This window comes from Centruroides sculpturatus, unplaced genomic scaffold (genome assembly GCF_000671375.1).
Source record: "Centruroides sculpturatus isolate CEXI.00-Female unplaced genomic scaffold, Cexi_2.0 scaffold74, whole genome shotgun sequence".
NCBI classification, from domain to species: domain Eukaryota; kingdom Metazoa; phylum Arthropoda; class Arachnida; order Scorpiones; family Buthidae; genus Centruroides; species Centruroides sculpturatus.
The window spans coordinates 517,435-540,569 of record NW_019384309.1 but is presented as its reverse complement, the minus strand read 5'-3'; the positions used below and the strand labels follow the sequence as shown (position 1 = coordinate 540,569).

At 30.9% G+C, this 23,135-nt stretch overlaps 1 protein-coding gene across 1 annotated transcript in view; it reads left to right on the top strand.

Annotated features, from left to right (window-relative positions):
- The window catches only part of LOC111620721 (spectrin alpha chain-like), a 51,866-nt gene extending 29,049 nt beyond the window's left edge, over positions 1 to 22,817 (top strand). Inside the window, 22 exon segments of the mRNA XM_023362712.1 lie at positions 59 to 240; positions 390 to 728; positions 3,338 to 3,527; positions 3,601 to 3,704; positions 3,830 to 3,992; positions 4,541 to 4,810; positions 7,400 to 7,713; positions 9,841 to 10,069; positions 11,226 to 11,372; positions 13,206 to 13,464; positions 13,548 to 13,624; positions 14,227 to 14,363; positions 14,501 to 14,573; positions 14,646 to 14,762; positions 15,630 to 15,809; positions 16,298 to 16,410; positions 17,937 to 17,954; positions 19,083 to 19,137; positions 19,366 to 19,562; positions 19,874 to 19,927; positions 22,145 to 22,439; positions 22,509 to 22,817. Coding sequence (XP_023218480.1) covers positions 59 to 240; positions 390 to 728; positions 3,338 to 3,527; positions 3,601 to 3,704; positions 3,830 to 3,992; positions 4,541 to 4,810; positions 7,400 to 7,713; positions 9,841 to 10,069; positions 11,226 to 11,372; positions 13,206 to 13,464; positions 13,548 to 13,624; positions 14,227 to 14,363; positions 14,501 to 14,573; positions 14,646 to 14,762; positions 15,630 to 15,809; positions 16,298 to 16,410; positions 17,937 to 17,954; positions 19,083 to 19,137; positions 19,366 to 19,562; positions 19,874 to 19,927; positions 22,145 to 22,439; positions 22,509 to 22,637 — 3,642 coding nt within the window. The 3' untranslated portion in view covers positions 22,638 to 22,817.
- The last annotated feature ends 318 nt before the right edge of the window (positions 22,818 to 23,135 follow it).

The window sequence follows — 23,135 nt, the reverse complement described above, 5'->3', positions numbered from 1 at the left end:
GGTTACCTGTAGTAGTATTAAATGGTGTAAGAAAATTTAATGTTCAATTTGTTTTCAGATTCGTCAATTAGATGATACTGCTAGTCGACTGATGCAAACTCACCCAGAAGCTGCCGAAACAATATACACAAAACAAAGTGAAATCAATGAAGAATGGACTCAACTGACTGCTAAAGCTAATGCACGCAAGGAGAAATTACTAGACTCTTACGATTTACAGAGATTTTTGGCAGATTATAGGTAACTTGGACTTTATTATAGAAGAAAAACATTAAATTTTTAATTGAAAAAGTTATTATTATAAATATATAGACTTAAACATATTTATGATTAAAGTTATTATACAAAATTTTTTAAGTTAAAATTAAAATTACTACAAATTTTTTTAGAGATTTGATGTCATGGATTAATACTATGATGAGTCTAGTTTCTTCTGATGAACTTGCAACTGATGTTACTGGTGCAGAAGCTTTATTAGAAAGACATCAAGTATTTATTTTTCATAATTATTTCAATATAATGCTTGATATTTTTAATGCAGATGTTTTATTTAGTTCATTATTTATGTGAATTTATTAGGAACATCGCACAGAAATAGATGCTAGGTCTGCCACGTTTCAGTCGTTTGATTTATTTGGCCAACAGTTATTGAGAAGTGGACATTATGCAATTGTTGAAGTTCAGGAGAAATTAGAAAAAATGAAAGAAGCCCGGGAAGAACTTGAAAAGTAAAAGAAATTTATAATATTTATATATATTTAAGATAGTGTAATGTTATTTAAATAAGAGCATGTAAATTTATAAACACTTTTTAAATATATATTTTGTTTATAATACAGTATAAGAATTTATACTTTTACAATGAGCAAATAGCTGAAAAATATGTTAATTTTTCAGCTATCTTATGATGATGATGCTTGCTCAAAATAGAAGCTCTCATTGATTGACTAAATAATGCATAATTTTGTGAATTATTACATATTTAATTTAGAATTAAATGACATTTTATTGCAAGGATAATATAACTAATCACTGAACTTTATAAATTTGGAAAACTCTTATATGAGAGTATAAATTCAAAACACTTGTTGATATAAATCTGATAACTTCAAAAAAAAATTTAAAAATTTGAAAAAATTAATTAAAACTGATATATTCACTATTCAAAAATTTTTTTCAAATATTATTTAAAACTAAGTGCATTATTTAGAAAATTTATATTGTATCATGTTGAATGAAAGTTTATCTATTAAATTCCAACTGCATGTTAAAGTTGAAGTTTTGTAATCTTCAAAATCTAAATTTAGTCTAAATTGAATGTTTATTTATTGTAAAGAATTGAATATTTTAAATATACCAAAATATACTATATAAATGTTTAGTCCAAACTAAAAATTTTGGTGCCAAATCTGAACCTGTTAGATCCAATTTGTCACCACTTGTCTGAACTGATTCTGATAGAGGCTTATCAGAATCTTTTGACTCATTCTTGGTTTTAATTTTTATCCTTTAATATACAATTGTGATTACAATTGCTTTGTTTGATATTTCGTCCATTAATCCTACAAATTTTGTGGCATCTTCAAAAACTTTCTGGCACCCTTCTGGGGTTACATTCCTTCTCCAACACTTTCCAAAATCCAACAGTAGTTGTTGACTTGCAATGTTCAAAATTGTTTTAAAAATCCAAGCCATAGAAATCCATCATCAGACTGTTGTCACATGATTTAACAGCAATTTGGGTATGTAATTGATTCCAGATTTTTTTTTTTTTGGTTCCTTTAAATACTGTGTAGTCAAAATGTGACTGAATGCTTGATCATGGTGAAAAGTGACTTTAGTTAATTTCCTATGCTACAATTTTGGTATTTCAGTTTCTACATATGGTTTTAAAATATAGTTAATGTAGCAGTTTGCATTAACTTTGGTTACTTTACGAGAAGGATTCCACATCTTGGACACTTTACGAGAAGGATTCCACATCTGGTCATTTTTCTTACAACCATAAACAGTCAGGTTAACTTTCATTGCAGTAAATCAGCCAATCTTCTCAAACCTGTTGCCCACATTTAACAGCAAATCTTTCTTACAAGTTTGCATTCTTTCTTGTTTAACACCTTAAGTTCCCAGCAATTTTTGATATTAATGTAATTAAACATAAAAAATACTTAAAACTGAAAAAAAAATGAAAGAAATGTGTTAATTTTGAAGAAAAAGCTTCAAACTTTATTTTCCTTTGTCTCCCCTTTCTGAGAAATTTGACACGATGAGTCATTGTTTACACAGCTGGATGACCTTGAACACAGCTGGAGTCGGATTTCCCGGGACATTCTCATAGAAGTCTCAGGAGGACAAGGGTTTAAAGTAGGGTGAGTTCTAGCTGGCTGTATATTTTTAAAAAATTCAAATTTTAATTGCGATTTCCGACCCCCCAACTTAATTAAACGTGTATATAATAAAATCTATTAATTAAAAAAATTAAAAAACTATCGGAGGTGGTTTTTGACATCAGAAAGAAGCTTTTAAATAACTTTACCGAAGGAAAATCCATGCGCTATAACTTAGGAACCATGAAATAAATTTGATAAAAAACTTCCATTAAAAAACAATTAAGCCTTAATCGAGCCTTATCAAAGGCTCATTAAAATCGCGATAAAATATTTTTGCGCAGGTAAAAATTTTTGAAAAAATTTGGAGTGGAGACTTAAAAAACATTCCAAAAATTAAAAGAAAACAAAAATTTTTTTGGGGGCCGAAAGGACTGAGTTTTATGTAAGGCTAGTAACATACCTGAGTTAACTCGGGCGAAGAACTAAAGGGTAAAGGTCCAAGTCTATGTATGATAGCTTGAGAAATTCCACAATGCTTAGCAACTTTATTTTGGCTAATATGGTTACATCCCTTCACCAGTTTCTTCACCTTTTGTGATATTTGGCTTAGTATGGGCTGTCTGAAGCTTAATTCGAAAGTGAACATTTTTACTATTTCTTTAAGCTTAATATTTCTTCTCTTTGCATAAGGTTACCTCAGCAATGACCCTCTGAATTTTAAAATAGCCTGAAGTGTTTGACTCAGAAGATTCTGTATTAGATGATATTAACATTATAGTGAGGTCTGTAATGGGAAAAAAATAGATTATACAGACTATAATATACTCATATTTCATGCTAATAGTATTATTAGAAAGTAATTTGCAGTATTTTGACTTGAGATCATATAATTTCTGTATGTCTTCATTATTTGCTAAATATTTTTGAATTTCACAAAAAATTCTATAAATTTGTGTAATTATGCTTTATCTTGTATACATGATACTTATAAAATCATCACAATATAGTGCCTGGGTCGCTAGAAGAATGAAATTAGACCAGTGTTTGGAACTGCAACTGTTCTATCGAGACTGTGAACAGGCCGAAAATTGGATGGCCAGCCGAGAAGCTTTCTTGAGTTCCGACGACATGGGTGGCGATAATGTCGAAGCTCTGATTAAAAAGCATGAAGATTTTGATAAAGCAATCAATGCACAAGTATAAATTTATATAAATGTATTAATAATAAAATTTTTAATTATTTATGATTGATAAACATTTTGATTTTCAGGAAGAAAAAATTGCTTCTCTTACTGCTTTAGCTGATCAGTTAATTGCTTCTGATCATTATGCTTATGATGCAATTAAAGACAAAAAAGAGCAAGTGTTAGATAGGTAAGTAGATATTTTAAAGTTTTATTATTATTCTGAACATCAGTCTTGTAAGTAATTTAAAAAATTAATAAGAATATAAAAATAATTAATTAAAATCTGACCAAAATTGTCTTTTATTTATAAAGATGGCGTCACCTAAAAGAGGCTTTGATTGAAAAGCGTTCCAAGTTAGGGGAAAGTCAAACGCTGCAACAGTTTAGTAGGGATGCTGATGAAATTGAAAATTGGATTGCAGAAAAATTGCAAATGGCAACAGATGAATCTTATAAAGATCCAGCTAATATACAAGTATTAATCTTTTAATTGCATATTTCAGTTAAATAATATAACTTATCTGTTATCTACATAATTAAGTAAATTTCAATTCTACCTTTTAATTATGTAATTAAATATAACATTAGCATATTTAACAAGTATGTGGTAAATATTTTAATGTATCGTCATTTCGTGGATAAAATAATTCATGTGTTTTGAATAGATTCGCTGATAGCTATTTTCTCATATTATTTTGAATTGTCTGGATTTTAGGATTAATAATTCTTTATTATTTCTGCACACCAATACAAATAATAAATGTAACAAATATAAACTAAAATTAATGTACAGTACTTAATTATATTCATAATTAATAGAAAAATATATATAAGAATGTAATTATGCTAGATTTCAAGTCACATTAGAAACTAAAACATCTTTCTGCAGATCTATTTGAAACTTTTGAAATTAGAGTTAAAATAATCTAACAATTTATCACATACATTTTTTAAATTGGGTCAAAATTACACACACACACAAATTACAAAAAATTTAAACATGTATTTGAATTTTTATTTTAGAGTAAACATCAGAAACATCAAGCCTTCGAAGCAGAATTGGCAGCAAATGCAGAAAGAATCCAGTCAGTAATTGCAATGGGAGAAAACTTAATTGACAAACACCAGTGCGCCGGGTCCGAAGATGCCGTGCAGACTCGTTTGGCATCCATAGCTGACCAATGGGAATATCTGACAAAGAAAACAAATGAAAAAAGCATGAAACTGAAGGAAGCAAATAAGCAAAGGACTTTCAATGCTGCTGTGAAGGATATTGACTTCTGGTTAGGAGAAGTGAGTATTAAAGTTTTTTGTCAGATTCTTTCTCTTATTGTTTTTTTATTTGCATATCACCATCACAACTGTTATATTCTTATGTTATATATATATATATATAAATCATTTGTGATATTATCATTATAGAAATCTTTTATTTCACCAAGAAACTTTTACATGAAGCATTATTTTTGTCAATTATTTATGGAAATTTTATTTTGAAAATGTCAAAATTCTCTCAAACTTTTCTTCTCAAATAAGTCATGCAATCCTAATGAATAAATTTTTAATTATTAACACATTTACTGTTAGTTGATATAATTCTGTGCATGTAAAGATCACATGGTGCAGAATCATGTCAACTTGCAGCAAATGTATTAAGTTTAATTTATTCAAATGCTGATTAAAAGAAAAATATTCTTAAATTTCTTCCATGTAGTCTATAAATTTTTATTTTTACAAATGTACAGTGGAACCTCGGTATACGTCTGCTTTAGAATACGTCCAATTCGGAATACGTCCTGTTTGGACGAAACAAATTTTGCTCGGTATACGACTTAATTCAATTATACGCGCCATCTATGAACAAGTAGCACTGCCGGTGTACTACACTAGACTAGACGTTTGCGGTGCTACGGTTTATAACTTTCTTAAATTTCTTCTGATTTTAATTTGTAAGTAACATTTTATTATTTTTATTAATTATGAATTGCAAAAGGGCAACAGAAAAATAAAAAAATGACTAGAATCACAACGGAACTGAAAAAAAGAGATTGTTGAGAAATATGAAGGTGGCACGCGTGTTCGAGATTTAACGAGATTTAACTGTTGCATTCCGTATTCCGAGAACGACGATATCGACAATCGTGAAAAATAAAGACATTATTAAATTTGCTAACGTTGCGAAAGGGGTTAAATCAATTTCTAAACAGAGATCGAAGACATTAGATCTTGTCGAGAAATTGCTTTTGCTTTGGATAACTGAAAAACAGTGTGCCTGCGACAGCGTANTGAAAAATCAAGCAGGAACTAGCCAGGAAAGCGAGGGGTTTAAAGCCAGCCATTTTTTTTACATGAGAACGGATTAATCATTTTTACATTACTTCTTATGGAAAAGGTTGGTTTGGTATACGTCCTATTCGGTATAAGTCCAAACACCAGGAACGGATTAAGGTCATATACCGAGGTTCCACTGTATTTTGTTTTTTTACATTTTTCAAATTATAAATAAGAAGTTTTGTCATTTATTTTCTAAAAGCTGATAATCTCAGAACATCTTAATAAATCAGTTTGCCTATGAAATTATTTTAATTCATATGATTCTTATCATAAATGTAAAAATGAAGAGAGATTTAGTAGAATTAAATAAATAAAAATTGTCAAATCATCCGTCGAACAAAGCGACAATACTAATACGTCACAGTATCCTTGTATAGTTTTGCAGTTAATTTTAGAAATCTAACACTAACACTAATTGAACACATTAGTGCTACGTTTCTAAAATTATCTGCAAAGCTATACAAGGTTAGAACAATGTATTAAAAATTGTTCAACAATGTATATGACATTTTCAACTAATGTAATAACAGATTTATACATAGGGTTTCTCTAATTACAATTGGGTGTTCAAATTGTTTAAATAATTTATACACTTATATGTACATATTATGACTTATTTGTAAGTTTATTTTTGTCACCATAATTTATAAGAATTAATGAAAAAGTATCCATAATATTGTCTTTCCCCTCTTAAAATTAAAAAGTTTTTCTATGGTTCAATGAATGAACTATTGTTAAGCCTAGAATCGAATTTTGAATGAAGTTTATAAGCAGACTAAACATATGGTTTGCAACCCATTTTCCACAAACCTGCCTTGAGTGTTCCACAAAAATAATTTTTTAATTTTTTTACAAATTTATTTTAACGTACTAAAATATATTACTTTATTTTTAGACAATTCCATGATTACTATTTTATTCAGTACAATGTTTATTTAGTATGCTTTATTGTTGAATAGAATAGTATACTTGGAATTACTTATTGATTTTTTTTAACATACTGATGCTAATGCTCCACAAAATAGAAAGTTTATGAATAATGTTCTGCAGCCTCAGGAAATTTGAGAACCATTGGACTAAACTAGCAAAAATTTTGATTATGCAATGCTATTAGCAAAAAGTGTACTCTTTGTAAGACAGCTGTTCTCTGAGTCTGGAAAGATAATTGTTAGATGGTTCAAAAGATGCTATGAATTATTGGAAGGTTTTGAAAACACTGACAGAAGGACAGGCTATGTGCTGTCTTAGCATGTCTACCATTTTACTGCTGTCACTGTGCTTAGCCACTCAATATATGTATTATTTTAACAGTTACATGGCTTTCAAAATATTTCATTCAGTTTAAAGATCTATAAAAAATATATTATTATGGATACTTTTTCATTGAACCTAATATATAATATTTATGAAGTATTCAAAATTTAACCACCATTAATATAAATAAAACACCTTACTAAATATAACTTCCTAGTTAATTAGTAATGTGCATGTTTCAATAATATAATTAATATGCATGTTTCGACATTTTCTGCCTGGTACTAACATTAGGTCGAGTCGCTGTTGAAATCTGAAGATTCCGGAAAAGATTTGGCTTCAGTTCAGAATCTCATTAAGAAACATCAACTGGTAGAAGCGGACGTTACCGCCCATGAGGACCGAATCAAAGACATGAATGGTCTGGCTGACAGTCTGGTCGACTCAGGCCAGTTCGATACCGCCACCATTCAAGAGAAACGTAATTCAATTAACGAACGCTACGAGCGCGTGAAAACGTTGGCCACATACAGACGTGCCAGACTCAGCGAAGCAAACACACTCCATCAATTTTTCAGAGATATAGCCGATGAAGAGTCATGGATCAAGTGAGAAAAATTTCAATATTTAATCCATTTGCTATTTAGACTTCATTTCTCTTTCTATTTATTCTACAAAAGTATAAGCAATACAAAAAAAATAACTTAATTTCAGTCATTGTCATTCTCCCAATATATTTCTATAACTCTCTCTCTCTTATAAAAGGTAGAAGTAAACAATTTTAATTGTCTAAATCTTCTTTTTATAAGAGAGGATGGTACAAGTATTTTATTGGTGTGTAAAATGAATATGCACATTTTTATAAATTACTGATGTAAAATTTTTCAGTGATCATAATTTATCTTTTAACACGTTATATTTTCTAATAGTCATATTAAAAAGAAAAAGATACTCATTCACAGATTATAAAAAAATAATTTCATGGATTCTCTTGTAATATTATGTACTTAAAAATAGCAAAAACAAAGATTCACCAAAGGTCTTTGTTATTTTTAATGTTGCCCACCCAGCTGATGGCTTGCGTAGATAGTAGAGGTAGAGACTGCTGTAAAAATGTGATAGCTCATGAACACTTAACACATTATTGTGTTAATTAATAGTGTTCATGGAGCTGCTATATTGATGTGGATGTGCATGTTGTATGCAAGCAATAAGCACAACACATGACATGACAATGCTCAACAAAAAACTGAATGTAAACAAATATTAAATTTTATTCTGCTTTTCCTTATAACAGTTTATGTATCTTAGTTTGGGTATGATTCACTTGTTTTTCTACTTCATCCATTGGTCAATTGCATGTGGAAGTTTTTTTTTTAATGCTACGTTTACTTTTAAACTTTTAAGTGGGGGCGGCAGAGAGTGACAGAGATGTTGCTCCCATATGGCCACATCCTTGGTATTTACATGAAAAATAAGTGATAAATTCAGTTAATATTACGTTTTTCACACATTTCACAAAATTAATAATAAATGGCTGAAGAAAAAATTAATGAATTTCCATCAAATATTGTTTTGATAAGCATCAAAATTCAGTTTTTAAATGATTTTTTTTACATATTTAATTTTAGTTCTGGTAAACATGTTAGATTCTTCAGAAAAAAAGAGAGAATAAATTATTTAAAAAATTAAAATTTCCAATAACTTAAGTATCAAATGGTCCCTTAGTAGTTTGATAAGTAATAATTTGATTTTACTGCATGATTAATTGTTCGTTAACAAAGATTATTACAATTGCTGAGAGACATCTAAAACTAGTTTTATTATATCCTGAAGTTAAAAATGCAAATTATAGATTTGAAGTAAATCAATAAACTTTTTAATTATAATTGCATCTGTTTTGATACAATAATTTCTAACTTTTTCATTTGCCTTAGGTAAATGTTTTTCTTGAGGTGATCTATTTACTGATGGTATTCTTGTATTATAACTACAACTAATTAACTTATCCTAAATGATAAAAATTAATAAAATCAAATGATTTGTAAAGTTACATATACAGTAGAGCGTCGTTTATCCGAAAGCTGTTATCCGAAACATCTGTTATCTGAAAGCATTCCAGTCGGCAAATTTAAATTTTCGCTAGTGCTGTAGTGCTGCAATCTTTGGCTATTTCTTGGGCTACTCAAATATTTTACGTTTTTGATACTAAATTAACATCTAAAGTATAATTTTTTATTGTTTTTATATTTTTCAATATATTTATTTTGTTTGTACAAAATAAAAAAATAATTTTTAACGATACAATAGTCTTCGTTAGGCTTAACATCGACGAAAATTCAATGCGAAGCAACACGCAATGGAGAAAAATTTCAACATGGGATAAATTAATATATTTTTTCGTACATGATTCGTTATCCGAAAAATAAGTTATCCAAACCACTCCAGTCCCCAATTGATTCAGATAAACGACACTCCACTGTAATTAAATTGATTTTTTTTTTAAATCTTAATTAATGTACATTAATATAGAATTTAGATTTTAATATACAGGTGGTCCATAAGTGACTGAATCTCAACAAGTGTTAAAACAGTCTTAAAATGTATCTTATTTAATTAAGTTTTGGACCATCCTGTATTATCCTGCGTAAATGCAGAGAAAGATTAGAAACTATAATTTATTTCTGTAATAATTAAATGTATTTATTGTATTATTTTTGATGAATCGTTGACAGGGAAAAGAAATTGTTGGTCAGTTCCGATGACTATGGACGTGATCTTACCGGCGTGAAGAACCTACGCAAGAAACACAAACGTCTGGAGGCTGAATTGTTATCTCACGAACCGGCCATTCAGGCGGTTCAGGAAGCTGGCCAAAAACTCATGGCGGAATCCAATCTTGGGGTTCCAGAAATCGAACAAAGATTGCAAGCACTGGAACAAGCCTGGCAAGAATTGAATCAGGTGCAGATTATTATTAAATTTGCTTCTTTATTATATAAATAAACTTGATTATGTTGATCTTAAAATGTTATAAAAATATTTTTTATCTATATATTCATTCTTTATATGCAGAGATATGTTTTCACATAGATACTTATACATAAAATGATAAAATAATTATTTATTTGATAATTTAAAAGTTAGTCATTTTGAATATGCATAGATGGATGACTGATGTTATAAAATATATTAGTAATTTTATCTAATCAGGATTTTGATATAACTAGCCTGGTGTTGCCCAAATAAAAAGTAAGAAAAACAAACATCATATTAAGAGTTTGGTTATTTTAGTCTATTATGGTCATGTTTATTATGAAGCATTAAGTAAATTATAATACAAGAAAGAAAATATAACAAAATGAAATAAAACATAACAAAAATCTACTTTGAAGAAAAATGAACTTTGCAGTTTCATTGGTTGGATAGATGGAAATCGACATTTTTCATCAGAAAATAATCAGACTTTCACTTGCACAAGAAAATAACATTAGGAGAAATTTGGATATCTCTAATTAAATCTAATAAACCATTTGTAGCCAAACATGAAACAGTAAGTCGACCAATCGATCAAATTTTATGAAAAAGGCAAAATATTTTAACTCTGCACCCTCAAAAACATATTTTGTGCTTGCCTGGTAACTTAGTATTAAACAATTTTCCTATTCAAATGCCACCATCCTGCCGGTCAGATAGGAAGGGGGCCTGTTGCAGGCAAGGGGTCGAAGTTAATTCAACCTAAATTAATCATTGACCTGTTCCTGGATGAATGTATAGTCCCCGAAAAGTATCATTGTATTTGCTGAAACCATATCAAAAATAGGAAGAAAGTTTATTATTTTATGAACATCTCATGTACTAAAGAATGTTTATGATACCAGGATTGAGATTTAGTGTCAGAAGTCAAACAATTAGCACTAATTTTACTTACAAGATAAATTGACTTCTGATTCCGAATTTTGCTCAGTCTTCAATTGTATGAGCATGTACAGATATGCTAAATACATTTATTGATGCTTTTAATAATAATTTTAAAAATGTGCATTTTTAAACATGTGAAAACTTTTTATTTTATTATAAATAATATAAATAACTAATTCAAAGTATATTTTATTTAAAGATGGCATCCGATCGTGGTCATAAACTGGAAGAATCCTTGGTTTACCAGAAATTTCTCGCCAGAGTCGAAGAAGAAGAAGCCTGGATATCTGAGAAGCAGCAGCTGCTTTCGGTGGAGGATTACGGCGATACCATGGCCGCAGTACAGGTATGAAAAATTGTCAGGACTAAAATTAATTTAAATGGACTATTATTTTCTACTTTTATTAAATTCATTGCTGAAGTTATAAAAGTGTAAATTTTTGTGAACTTTTTGTACCTGCTGATATGAGAGAAATTTAGTGAGGAGTGTGTACAGGAGCTCATTTTTGTGGCAACTTCCTCAACATCAGGACATTTATTCATACTTCCAACTGTTTTGCAAATCCTTCCAAGCTTTTATTGACAGTGTTTCATTGTTTTTATTTTTCTAGACCTTGCTCTTTAAGTTTGGTCACAGTTTCCACCAGGAACTTGTAGATATGGACTTAGAACATTTCACTCTGAAGGTCATGTTAGTAGTTTCTTTACAATCCTTACTTAATGCTTTAAGTTCAGGAATGTTGAAGTTTGATCAGTTACCACTGAAAACTGAAGGAAATATCACTATTGATGTTGGAAGCAATGGAAGATTGATATATTGCATTGATACAGATATAACAAGAATTTATTTCACTGGGATCTTCTTGAAATTTACTAGATATTCACTTGCAAGGCAAAATTCATCTCCAATTCTCTTACAGATTTGGTGAATTGCATGATCTACACAAGCGATGTTTCAAATACAAGATTTTACACTGTAAAAATGAAAGAAGCACGTAACTTGTCTCGTCTGTTACAAAAAGTTATATCTTGTCAAAAGCACCAATTGGCCACAGACTTAAGTCACACAGGTCTTCATTATAGTGTCAAGCTAGTTTTCTTGTATGGTGCAACTAGAATGTTAAGAATGTTTCTGTTTAGTTCACCTGTTGTTTTGTTTAGCACAATACATATAAGAAAATTCCCTATAATTTTTTAATTTTGTTTGTTTAGCTATACAAAGGTTTGATGTAGATCTTTCGATGTGTACTTTTTAGAGTAGGATGATGTAGCTTGAAGAATCGTATATCAGCTTGAATAAATCAGAGTAATATTGACATAAAATTGATTGATGAATGATTGCTTGAATGTAATTATTTTCATTAATGAATTCTCTGTTTTTCACTTTTGTTTTTCATGTGTGTCAATTTTTATGTCTCGGTGTATTTTCTAATGTTTTCATCTATGCTAACTATGATGTTACAAATCCCACACCTCTCAATTGATCCACCTGTAGCCATCTGATCTTTTCAATGTTTATTTTTTTATTTTTTATTTTTGCAATATCTATCAGCTTATCACTTGCCACTTTGAGTTATTCTTCTACATGGCCAGCGAAATTTAATGATTCGTGTCATAGAGTGCATTGCTGCTTGTACTTAGGTGACAGTTGTCATAGAGAAAAATAATCCCCTTGCTAAATGCCCCGAATGGTCACAGTAAGTGCAAATTTGGTTTATACCCAAGCACTGATAAATTTAAAACTCAGTGCTGCACATGAAATTTCTATCCCTAATTATAATAAAGACAATTAACATATAATAGTTTTGGTTATAGGATAAAAAAGGCAAAATTGCCTTTTAAATTGATAATTTAGCATTCATCTTTAACAAATGCACAAAGATTACCCGTATCATACCACTTAAAAATTGAAGCTTTTGGGCATGTATATTGTATATAGTATATATCTGCATTAGTTTGGTGGCTGTCTTAATTAATATTGCCTTTCAGCAGCAAATAAATTCAAATTCCTTTTGCTTAGAACTGTAATGGTTGTCATCAACTAATATAACTAATCAAATGCTAAATTTCTTAAATAAATAAATGTAAAATTGCATCTATTTTATTTTTGTAAAAAGCATTAAAAATAAGATTTTGAAAATGAATGAATGTTTAGTTTTCAAAAATATAAACATTACAGGGTCTACTAAAGAAACACGAGGCATTTGAGGCTGATTTTGCTGTCCATCGCGAACGCTGCACCGACATCACATCCGATGGCCAGCAGTTGATGAATGAGGGAAACCACCATTCCGAGAGCATCAACCAACGTCTGGTTCAGTTGCAGTCTCGTCTAGAATCCTTGGAAAGCAGTGCCGTGTGCAGAAAGGGAAAACTGATGGACAATTCTGCCTATCTTCAGTTTATGTGGAAGGCTGATGTTGTTGAGAGTTGGATCGGTAATTATTTTGAATTTTCAGTAGTTACCAAAGGGAATTGTATAATTTTAGAAAACAAATCGACCAATGTTTTTTATTTAAAGCCGACAAGGAGGTACATGTGAGATCGGAAGATTACGGACGGGATCTGTCGTCTGTGCAGACTCTTCTTACAAAACAAGTAAGTAATTTTGTTTAATTTTTTTATGAAATCAAATAAAACAAGATTTTCTTATACACAAGCTGTAGGAAATAATAATAATAGAAAACAGTAGTAATTTACACATTTAATTTATGTGATAGCATCATTGAAAGTAATTTAAAATTATTTTAAAAAGTGAACAAAACACTTTTTTTATTATATATGTTGTTGTATATACCAAACTTAAATAAATTGGTTTTTATTTTGTCAGTAGTTAATGTCTTTGTGCTAAATATTTAAAAATTGTTAATTAGTTATACATGTTATTAACTATATCTATGACAAGAAATATTAAATCTAGATGATCAATATAAGTAATGAAATTCCAAATTATAGAAAATTATTCAATTTGGTTTGAGTTTTATCCCATACTGGTATAGTGCATATTAGAAGTATCCAATAAAACTGAACATGATAAATTATAATTATCAACAATAGAAAATGTTAAAGGATGGCAAAATATTTTAAATTAAATAGAATAAATGTGTTTTAGAATTTGGCATAATTTCTTTGATATTTTAACATTATTTACTATTTTAATTTAAAAAGTTTTTAACAATTCTAATTTATTTATTTAATAGGAAACATTTGATGCGGGATTGGCTGCATTCGAACAGGAAGGAATTCAGAGCATAACTCAGTTGAAAGATCAATTGGTGACTGCACATCATGATCAGACTCCTGCTATTATTAAAAAACATGACGACGTAATGGAGAGGTAAATAAAATTTGGTCATGTATACAATATACTGGAAATATTAAAGCAGAAATTTAAACTTGAGAATTTTTCATTTGTTTTAATTTATATGCTTTAAATATCTGTGTTTAGAATTGTTAATAACAATAAATTTTCAGATGGCATAATTTGAGAGCTGCTTCTGAAGCACGAAAACAGAGATTGTTGCAAATGCAAGAGCAGTTTAAGCAGGTTAGTATCAGATCTAATAGCTTATTTTAACTATAAATCAATTATCTAATTAATTTTTTTTTGTCGTTTTAGATTGAAGATCTGTTTTTGACCTTTGCAAAGAAGGCCTCTGCTTTCAACAGTTGGTTTGAAAATGCTGAAGAAGATCTGACAGACCCTGTCAGATGTAATTCTATTGAAGAAATAAAGGTAATAAATAAATTTATTTTTTTAATAATCTCCTATACTATTTAGATCCATAATGCTAACATTTCATCTAACACAGTACTTATAATTAAAGTAATAGAGTCAAAACATTTCGGAGGCACACATGATAATCCTAAAAGATAAAAAAAATATATATGTATTATGTTAATTTAATTTTTACATTGCTTTTTACGTTTATAAGCAATTATCAAATTAATTTGGAAAAAATCATATCACAGTAATATTGTTAATATGATGTAACTTCCTGATATACCAAAATATTCTTGAAAAATGTTACAACAATTATTAATACAGAATCACAATTCACAGCCGGTAAAATAGCAGATTAGTTTAATGAAAGTGTATTGCTTCAATTCAAAGTTCAAATCTACAGATTAATTTTTCAACAAGTATATACAACAAATGGCAAGAGGACTGGGTCAAACAACTCAACACTAAACTACACACCATAAAACCAGAGTTAATAAAATTGTCAACCAGCCAACAGAGAAACTGGAAAGAAGAAATAGTACTTGCCTGACTGAGAACTGGACACACAACTAACACATAACTAATAATAAGAGATACCCAACCAATATGCCCAACTTGCCACCCCCACAAATCCAAGCAACCAATTAAGTTTACATTATACTCATAATTTTATAAATGCAAGTTAAATATAGAAAAAGGTAATCACAATAGAAGAAATACTAAAGTATTTTGTCAATTTGCATGGATTTAATGAATATTTGGTGGTATGTAATGAGTATTATTGGTCTAAATATTTATTTGTAACTGAACAAAATAAAAGAGAATGTTCATTAACATTGGCATTGCGCATTTATCTAAAGTAAAATTTTCTTCCAACAGGCACTGAGAGAAGCTCATGCACAATTCCAGGCCTCCCTGAGCTCTGCTCAGGCAGATTTCGAGGCCCTGGCTGCACTAGATCGTCAGATCAAGAGTTTCAATGTGGGTTCGAATCCTTACACTTGGTTCACAATGGAAGCTCTCGAAGACACCTGGAGAAACCTTCAGAAAATCATTCACGTAAGTATTACATACTTCACATACAATAAAAATAAAAATAATTGTTTAATGTAGAACTATTTTATACTTGTGGCCCAAAACTCCTTGACTTCTTCCAATGCGGCCCAGAGAAACAAAAAGGTTGGACACCCCTGTCTTAAAGCATTTTCAAGTTAATTTTTACACAGTGCTTCATTAGATTGGCTGGTTAGCTGAGGCATCAGCTTACTGCTTTTGGGATCTGGAATCAAATCCAGGCAAGCATATTGCATAGTTCATGCAATAAAACTGATGTGTCAACACCACCACATCAAAAGATCAGTGGGAACATTAAGTAAAGTGAGGCTATATTTATTGGATTTTATGAAAACAATATTTAGTGAAATTTGTTATGCAATAACATATCTATGCTTTCATCTCTTCTGAAAATATTTTTGAAGATATCTGTCAAATATAAGTATTGAAATATTATGACAGATAAAATAATGAAAAATTTCTCCAATTAACAGGAGAGAGATATTGAATTGACCAAGGAAGCCCAGCGTCAGGAAGAAAACGACCGTCTCCGAAGAGAGTTTGCCAAGCATGCAAATGCATTCCATCACTGGTTGACAGAGACAAGGTTACCAATTTAAATTTATAGTATCATTAAGATTTTGAAATTTCAAAGACAATTTTACAGTAATTAGACCTCATCTTTCTGATTTTCTAAGTAAACTCTATCTATTCAATGTGTTTTGAATAGATTCTCTTTTAAGATTATTAATGTAAATAAAAGTTTATTTAGAAAAATAATCATTATAAAAATATCTTTAATATTAAATTGTGCTAGTGTAGGATTTCTAGAGTATGCAAAGATGATTCAAATTCAGTAAATTCCATATGATTTTCATTAGGTTTGGCTATTCAATGCAATATTAGAATTTGTGCATTTTGTAATAATTCAGACATTAGTTAATAATATACTTATTGAAAAATGAAGCATTTAAATAATAATTACAACTACATCTGAAAATTTAATTCATTTTTTAATATAACTGGATCTTCTATGATGGAAGGAACAGGAACATTGGAACATGTCCACACGTAACTTTTTTGTAGGTTGAGGGAAAGTGTTCATTCAAAATATGGAGATTAGATTGTATGCCAAATAATATAATTTATTAGCTAAAAGTTGAGATAATTAAAATTCTGCTGCACTTGAATGTTACAGAAATGTGAAGACATTATTTCATAGTCACTGTTTATTGTCAAATCTAATACAACTTCAGAATGTGTATGGATAAGTTTGATGTGTTACCTCATAATGATTTATGTATGCTATAAAAATTGAAGTAGAATTTCTTCACACCTCTGTGCTTAACAGTATTGTTTGATGCAAAATAATTATGTTCTCTTTGTTATATGGATTGAAATAGTTTAAAGAGAACATAATTACACATTGTAATTTTTCTTGTGTTTATCTTTGTTATATGGATTGAAATAGTTTAAAGATAAACACAAGAAAAATTACAATGTGTAATTTCTTGACAAACAAAATATTTGTATTAAGTTTACCATTTCCATTGATTATTACACACTTTCTATATGATAATCAATGTAGAAAATAGTTCAATTAAAACAAGAATCTTTGATTTAATGCTTGACTGGATTGTCCAATGATTGATGGCCATACACAGATTTACTATTAGGTATTTTTTTTGTAAGCATGTATTTGGCAATATGTGCATGCAACTATCTTTGTCCGTCTGAATAATTATGATAATTTGACGTGTTGGTTTTTAGCACAATTTTAACTTCTTGCATACTATTGGCTACCGTGTGAACTGTGGTTGTACCATTACAAATTGCAACATTCTAACTTATTGCAACATTCAGAGTTGAGTTTGAATCACCTTTGCATATTTCTTATATTATTTCTCAACACTAAAATATGTTAAGTAATTCTTAATTAATTAGAAACAAATTGTACATACAATTATCAAACATTTTATTTTTAGCTGCTTGTAAAGTTTTGTACTAGATGTAAAATACAAACTATTTATCCAAACTTGTGACTGTTGCTAATATGTATATTATTTTTTCTTTTCCCGTGTCGTTGCGTGTTCCCGATGTCCCCGTGATCGTGTCTGCACTTTCTTTCTCCAGAATGTGGCTCCTCGATGGGTTAATATTTCTTTATACTTTACTAGATATAAGTTTTTACATAATTGAATTGTTGCATGTTTAGTATAAGTGATAACATAATGCAAAATTCGGACATTTTTTTTGTATCAAATATTGGATTCGTGCTGAATCCTACTTTGCCAATTTTTAAGCACTGATTAAGATTTCCTAAGCAATCAGTGTATTTTAGCATCCCACTTTGGCATAAAGGTATTAATTAAAAGCAAATTAATGCTAAATTATGATATTAAAAAATACATTTAAAATCTAAGTTAGATTAACCTTGTTTGTTTGATTTAAAAGCTTCTTAAACATGAAAAAAGATTATGAAATTTGTTTGAGAGCTGTTATAAATTATGCAGCAATGTAAATATATCTGATTGATAGTTGTCTTTAGAGAGATTTTTAGTCTTTGATTATTGATTTGAAAAAAGTACAATTGGACTTAAGACTCCAGTTCATGAGCACTTGAACACTCAATATATTCAAATAATCTCTCTCCCTGATTTACCAAACAAAATATTGAATATGATAAGCAATGACTGAAGTATTTGTATGCTATAATTAGGAGAAGCTCTTAAGTTCCTTGCCTTTGTTAAAACTACAGTACTAGGCTGCAAACAGTAATGGTAAAAAAGAAAAACAAGTAAAAATAAAGTATCTAATAATTTATGTATTGGCAAATAAATTGGAAACTCTTGAAGTTATTTCCACTGGTGCTTGTTCTCTAGCATAACAGCTTTGTTGTACATGTCATGCAATGCTTTGTGTTAGATGCACATTTGGTATATTGAACACTTCTGTATACTTTATATTTTGGCTGACAACAAATTTCCACATTCTTAGTTTGAAACCAGTCTCAAAATTCTTATAAACTACCGGCGACATTTCGAATTGAGGACAGGAAAAGTTTGTTCTCAATGGCTATGCTTAATTATATAATAGGGAAAATTTATTTTTGAATAGTCAAATTTTGTTTTTGGCTATTCAATGCAATGTCAGAATTTGTGCATTTTGTAATAATTCAGACATTAGTTAATAATATACTTATTGAAAAGTGAAGCTAAATCATTTAAATTTTCAGATGAATTAAATAATAATTACAACTACATTTTTTAATATAACTAGATCTTCTATGATGGAAGGAACAGGAACATTGGAAGCTCAGCTGGAAGCCACTAAGGTTAGTGTTATTTTGTTGTCACAAAATATCACACATAAAGGAAGCTCAGAACAAATGTCAGAAACTGATCACTCGAAATCACGTCCCTTCAGAGGAGCTTTGCTCATAATGAGTGTTTGAAAAAGAATTTAGCTCTTTCATTTCTGAATACTTCTGAAAAGAAAGTTTTTAAAGTAAATTTAATACTCCTTCTAGGCGCTCATATTTATTTTATTTATTATTTAATAGCGAAAAGCCGGAGAAGTTAGAGCAAAACGTAGCGATCTGAAGAAGATTGAAGATCTGGGCGCACTCCTAGAAGAACACTTGATTTTGGACAATCGGTACACTGAGCATAGTACCGTAGGACTGGCCCAACAGTGGGATCAACTGGATCAGCTCGGCATGCGTATGCAACACAACCTCGAACAACAGATTCAGGCACGGTGAGTGGTGGGCAAGGTTCCCATGAGTGCAGAATGCTCTCGCTCGAGATAAATTTGTTCCTTCTCTCTCCTGAGCAATCCCCTTAATGGATATTGCAAACAATACATATTCCCACCAGGATATCTAGTCTTTGGTTATGCAAGTAGCATACAGTACAGTATAAACTCATTTGGCAAAACTACATCACCTTCACCACCACACTTCTATTGCTATTTGCATAACTTGAGACAATAGAATTACTAGAAAATGAACTTTGTGTATTTTCATTCTCTGTAAAAATTTAATATAATTTTCATCTTCTTTATTTTAGAAACCAAAGTGGTGTGTCGGAAGATGCCCTTAAAGAATTTAGCATGATGTTCAAGTAAGTTGTGTTTAATTAGCTATTTTTTCATAGTAATATTTATTGAAACAAGAAAAAAGTATTCCCTTCCACATTTAACATTGTAGAAATAATCCTATTTGCAATATTAGACAGAAAAACATAGTATTACTAGGGACACCACGTGACAGAATTGAAGCAGTGTTGCACTTTTGTAACTTAAAAATTTTTAATTAGTATGACTGTATGAATACATATAAATTATCTTTCACTCATCTAATTAGAGTGCCAATGTGTAAGATGCCGTCTTTAGGTGTGGGCCTGTGTCCAGGTTTTTCTCCTAACATTCGAGACCTCGAAAATATGCAAAATTGAATAGAGCACCAAGTAATAAAATTATTATAAACAGTAAACAATCAAAAGATTTGTTTGTTTAATAAATTTTATTAAACAAACAATTATGTTTAGCAGAGAAAGCTAATTGAAGAAATTTATGAACATTAACCCTCCATTACGAATTTCTTAAGGGGGCCCTCCAAGCTTTTCTTGGCCCAGGGTCTCGCACAGACAGGCAATCCTTACATTCACTCGGCATCAACTGCTCTGTTCATTTCTGGTGCCCGTTTTCCATTAGGCATGCACATAGCTTTTCTCCCCACTGTATTTCAGTAACAGAATCATGGACTCATCACAATTAATATAAAATGGCAAAGTTCAATCTAAATTGATCAGTCAAATTTTTGAAAACAAACAATTCTGTAAGCCACATAGAAAAGGCTTTGCTAATGCACCACCTCTAGTACAGGACTTAAAACATTTTGGTTTAACATTTATTGTAGAAATAATATGCAATAAAATCACTTATCTTCCTAGGCAAAAACTGAATTCTAAACTATAATCTCTTGAGGAGAATACACTTATTAAAATATCTGTGCAGTGAAATGAAAACCGGAAAATACAGGCCAGAAATACAGGGATAGTACTAGGATAGTCAACAGTACAGTACATACTATGACCAGTTATGAATGTTTTGGTCGGCACTTCTGTTTGCCCATTTTGTATCCGATGCTGCAATTGCTACAATGGACTATCAGTCCAAAGAATCCAGGGGTTCTGTAATACACTTCCTGACTGCTGAAAATATCAAACCAGTGGATATTCACTGACAGACAGTTGCAAGTGTACTCGGAGGACAAAATATTTTCTTCCAGACATGTTGACCATTTCTGAGTAGTTAACATAGACAAGAATATTGACTGAGGATGCCCTAATTGGGGATAATCTTTTTGTGACAGTGGACAAATTTACCAAAGAACTGAATGTTAATCACAGGCTTCCACAACAAGTTGCAATACAGACAAGAAAGGTATTGTCAAAAGTGGTGCCCAAATTTTTAATCAGAGGACAAACTTGAACAACTATCAAAAAGTCTGGAGCATTTGCAGCAGTGGTGGTGTGAATAAAACGACTTTCTGAACCATATTGTGATTGTGGATGACATAAAGTCTGGTATCCTCTAGGACTGAGTAACAGCACTAAGCATTTCTTGGAAATGACCACCTCACTGCGAAAACAAATGCGAAACTACCACGTCCAGGATGATCAAAGAAATATTTTTCTTTGATCATTATTGTCTAATTCTCACCCACTTCATGGAAAATAGCAAGAAAGTCTACATTTGGTATTACTCACAGAGGTCCGTTTGCAAGATTTCTAAGGTCTGTAAATTTTTCCCAGATGTCATCCAGAAAACTTGAAAAGCTCAGATGGAAAATTGCAAAGCGACCTTCATATAGTCCAGACTTGTCACCTTGTGACTTTTGCGTCCAACCACTCGACAAAGCAAGGCAGACTCAGAGTGGTGTCCCAAAAACGAAAGGACTTTACACATTTATTTTTTTGGTGGTTCTTGCTTCTTTAGAATTACCACTATCCATATTTAAGATTTTTTTAATTCAAGTATATAATTTCAAAGTAGTGTAAAATTTATATTTCTCTATTGTAAGAGATAGAATGCCAGAATATTTTGACAAATGTTAAATGGCATATTGGAGAAGATAATTCCTGGTTTTCATTTTACTGTAGTTCTCAACACTATGGCATCCCTATTCATTAAAAAGTTTTTTTTATAGTGTACAGGGATGCCTTAGTGTTGTAAATTAACACTGTAACAAGGCCCCTTACTTTCAGTTTAAAATTCAAACTAAAAACTGATCTTACTAGGTAAAATTAATTAATTTGCAATTGGGCACATTGCAGGCACTTCGACAAGGACAAGTCGGGAAGGCTCAATCACCAAGAATTCAAGAGCTGTCTGAGAGCCCTGGGATACGACCTGCCCATGGTGGAGGAGGGACAGCCTGATCCGGAGTTTGAAGCCATCCTGGACACAGTGGACCCCAACAGGGACGGCTACGTCTCCCTCCAAGAGTACATGGCCTTCATGATCTCGCGCGAGACTGAGAACGTCCGCTCGAGCGAGGAGATCGAGAACGCCTTCAGGGCCATTACCTCAGGAGACAGACCCTATGTCACGGCGGAGGAGCTATACGCGGTAAGAACCCTTTTCCTCCTCCTTTCCCCTGGCCCACGGAAATCTCACAATTCTCATTTCCCTTTGTAGAACCTGACGAAGGAGATGGCGGATTACTGCGTCTCGCGAATGAAGCCCTACGTGGACCCCAAGACGGGAAGGACCCTTTCGGGTGCCTACGATTACATCGACTTCACCCACACCCTCTTCCAGAATTAAATCTGTCGAAGATGCAGCTTTTTATCGCCGTTTTTAGTTGATTTTTGTCGTTCTTCGTGGCAGTTTCCATTATTATTAATTTTTTTTCGCGGTGGCCGGAAATTCGTTAGTGAGCGCGCTCTTGCGTGTAATTTTTGGTACTCTTATACGAGAATAAAAGTCGTTATTTTCGTCGTTCAATCTCCATTTTTAATTTATGAGCCAGCTTTAATATATAAATATCGAGTGTATACGGCCATAGTAGTATCTATATATATGAAATAATTAAATTTTTGATAAGGAGATATGTGAAATTTTTTATAGAAATTTCCTCTCTGGAATTGTTTCTTGATAAATACTATGTTTTTACTACCTTTACCTTAGTGATTATTGCACGCATTCGATTTTCAAAGGTATGTTTGATGATCGATTGCATATAATCGTCTGATTACTGGCTTGTGTTACGTACAGACCAATAAAGTAGAGAAACAATGCAGTGTGTGTCTGTTCGAAAATCGT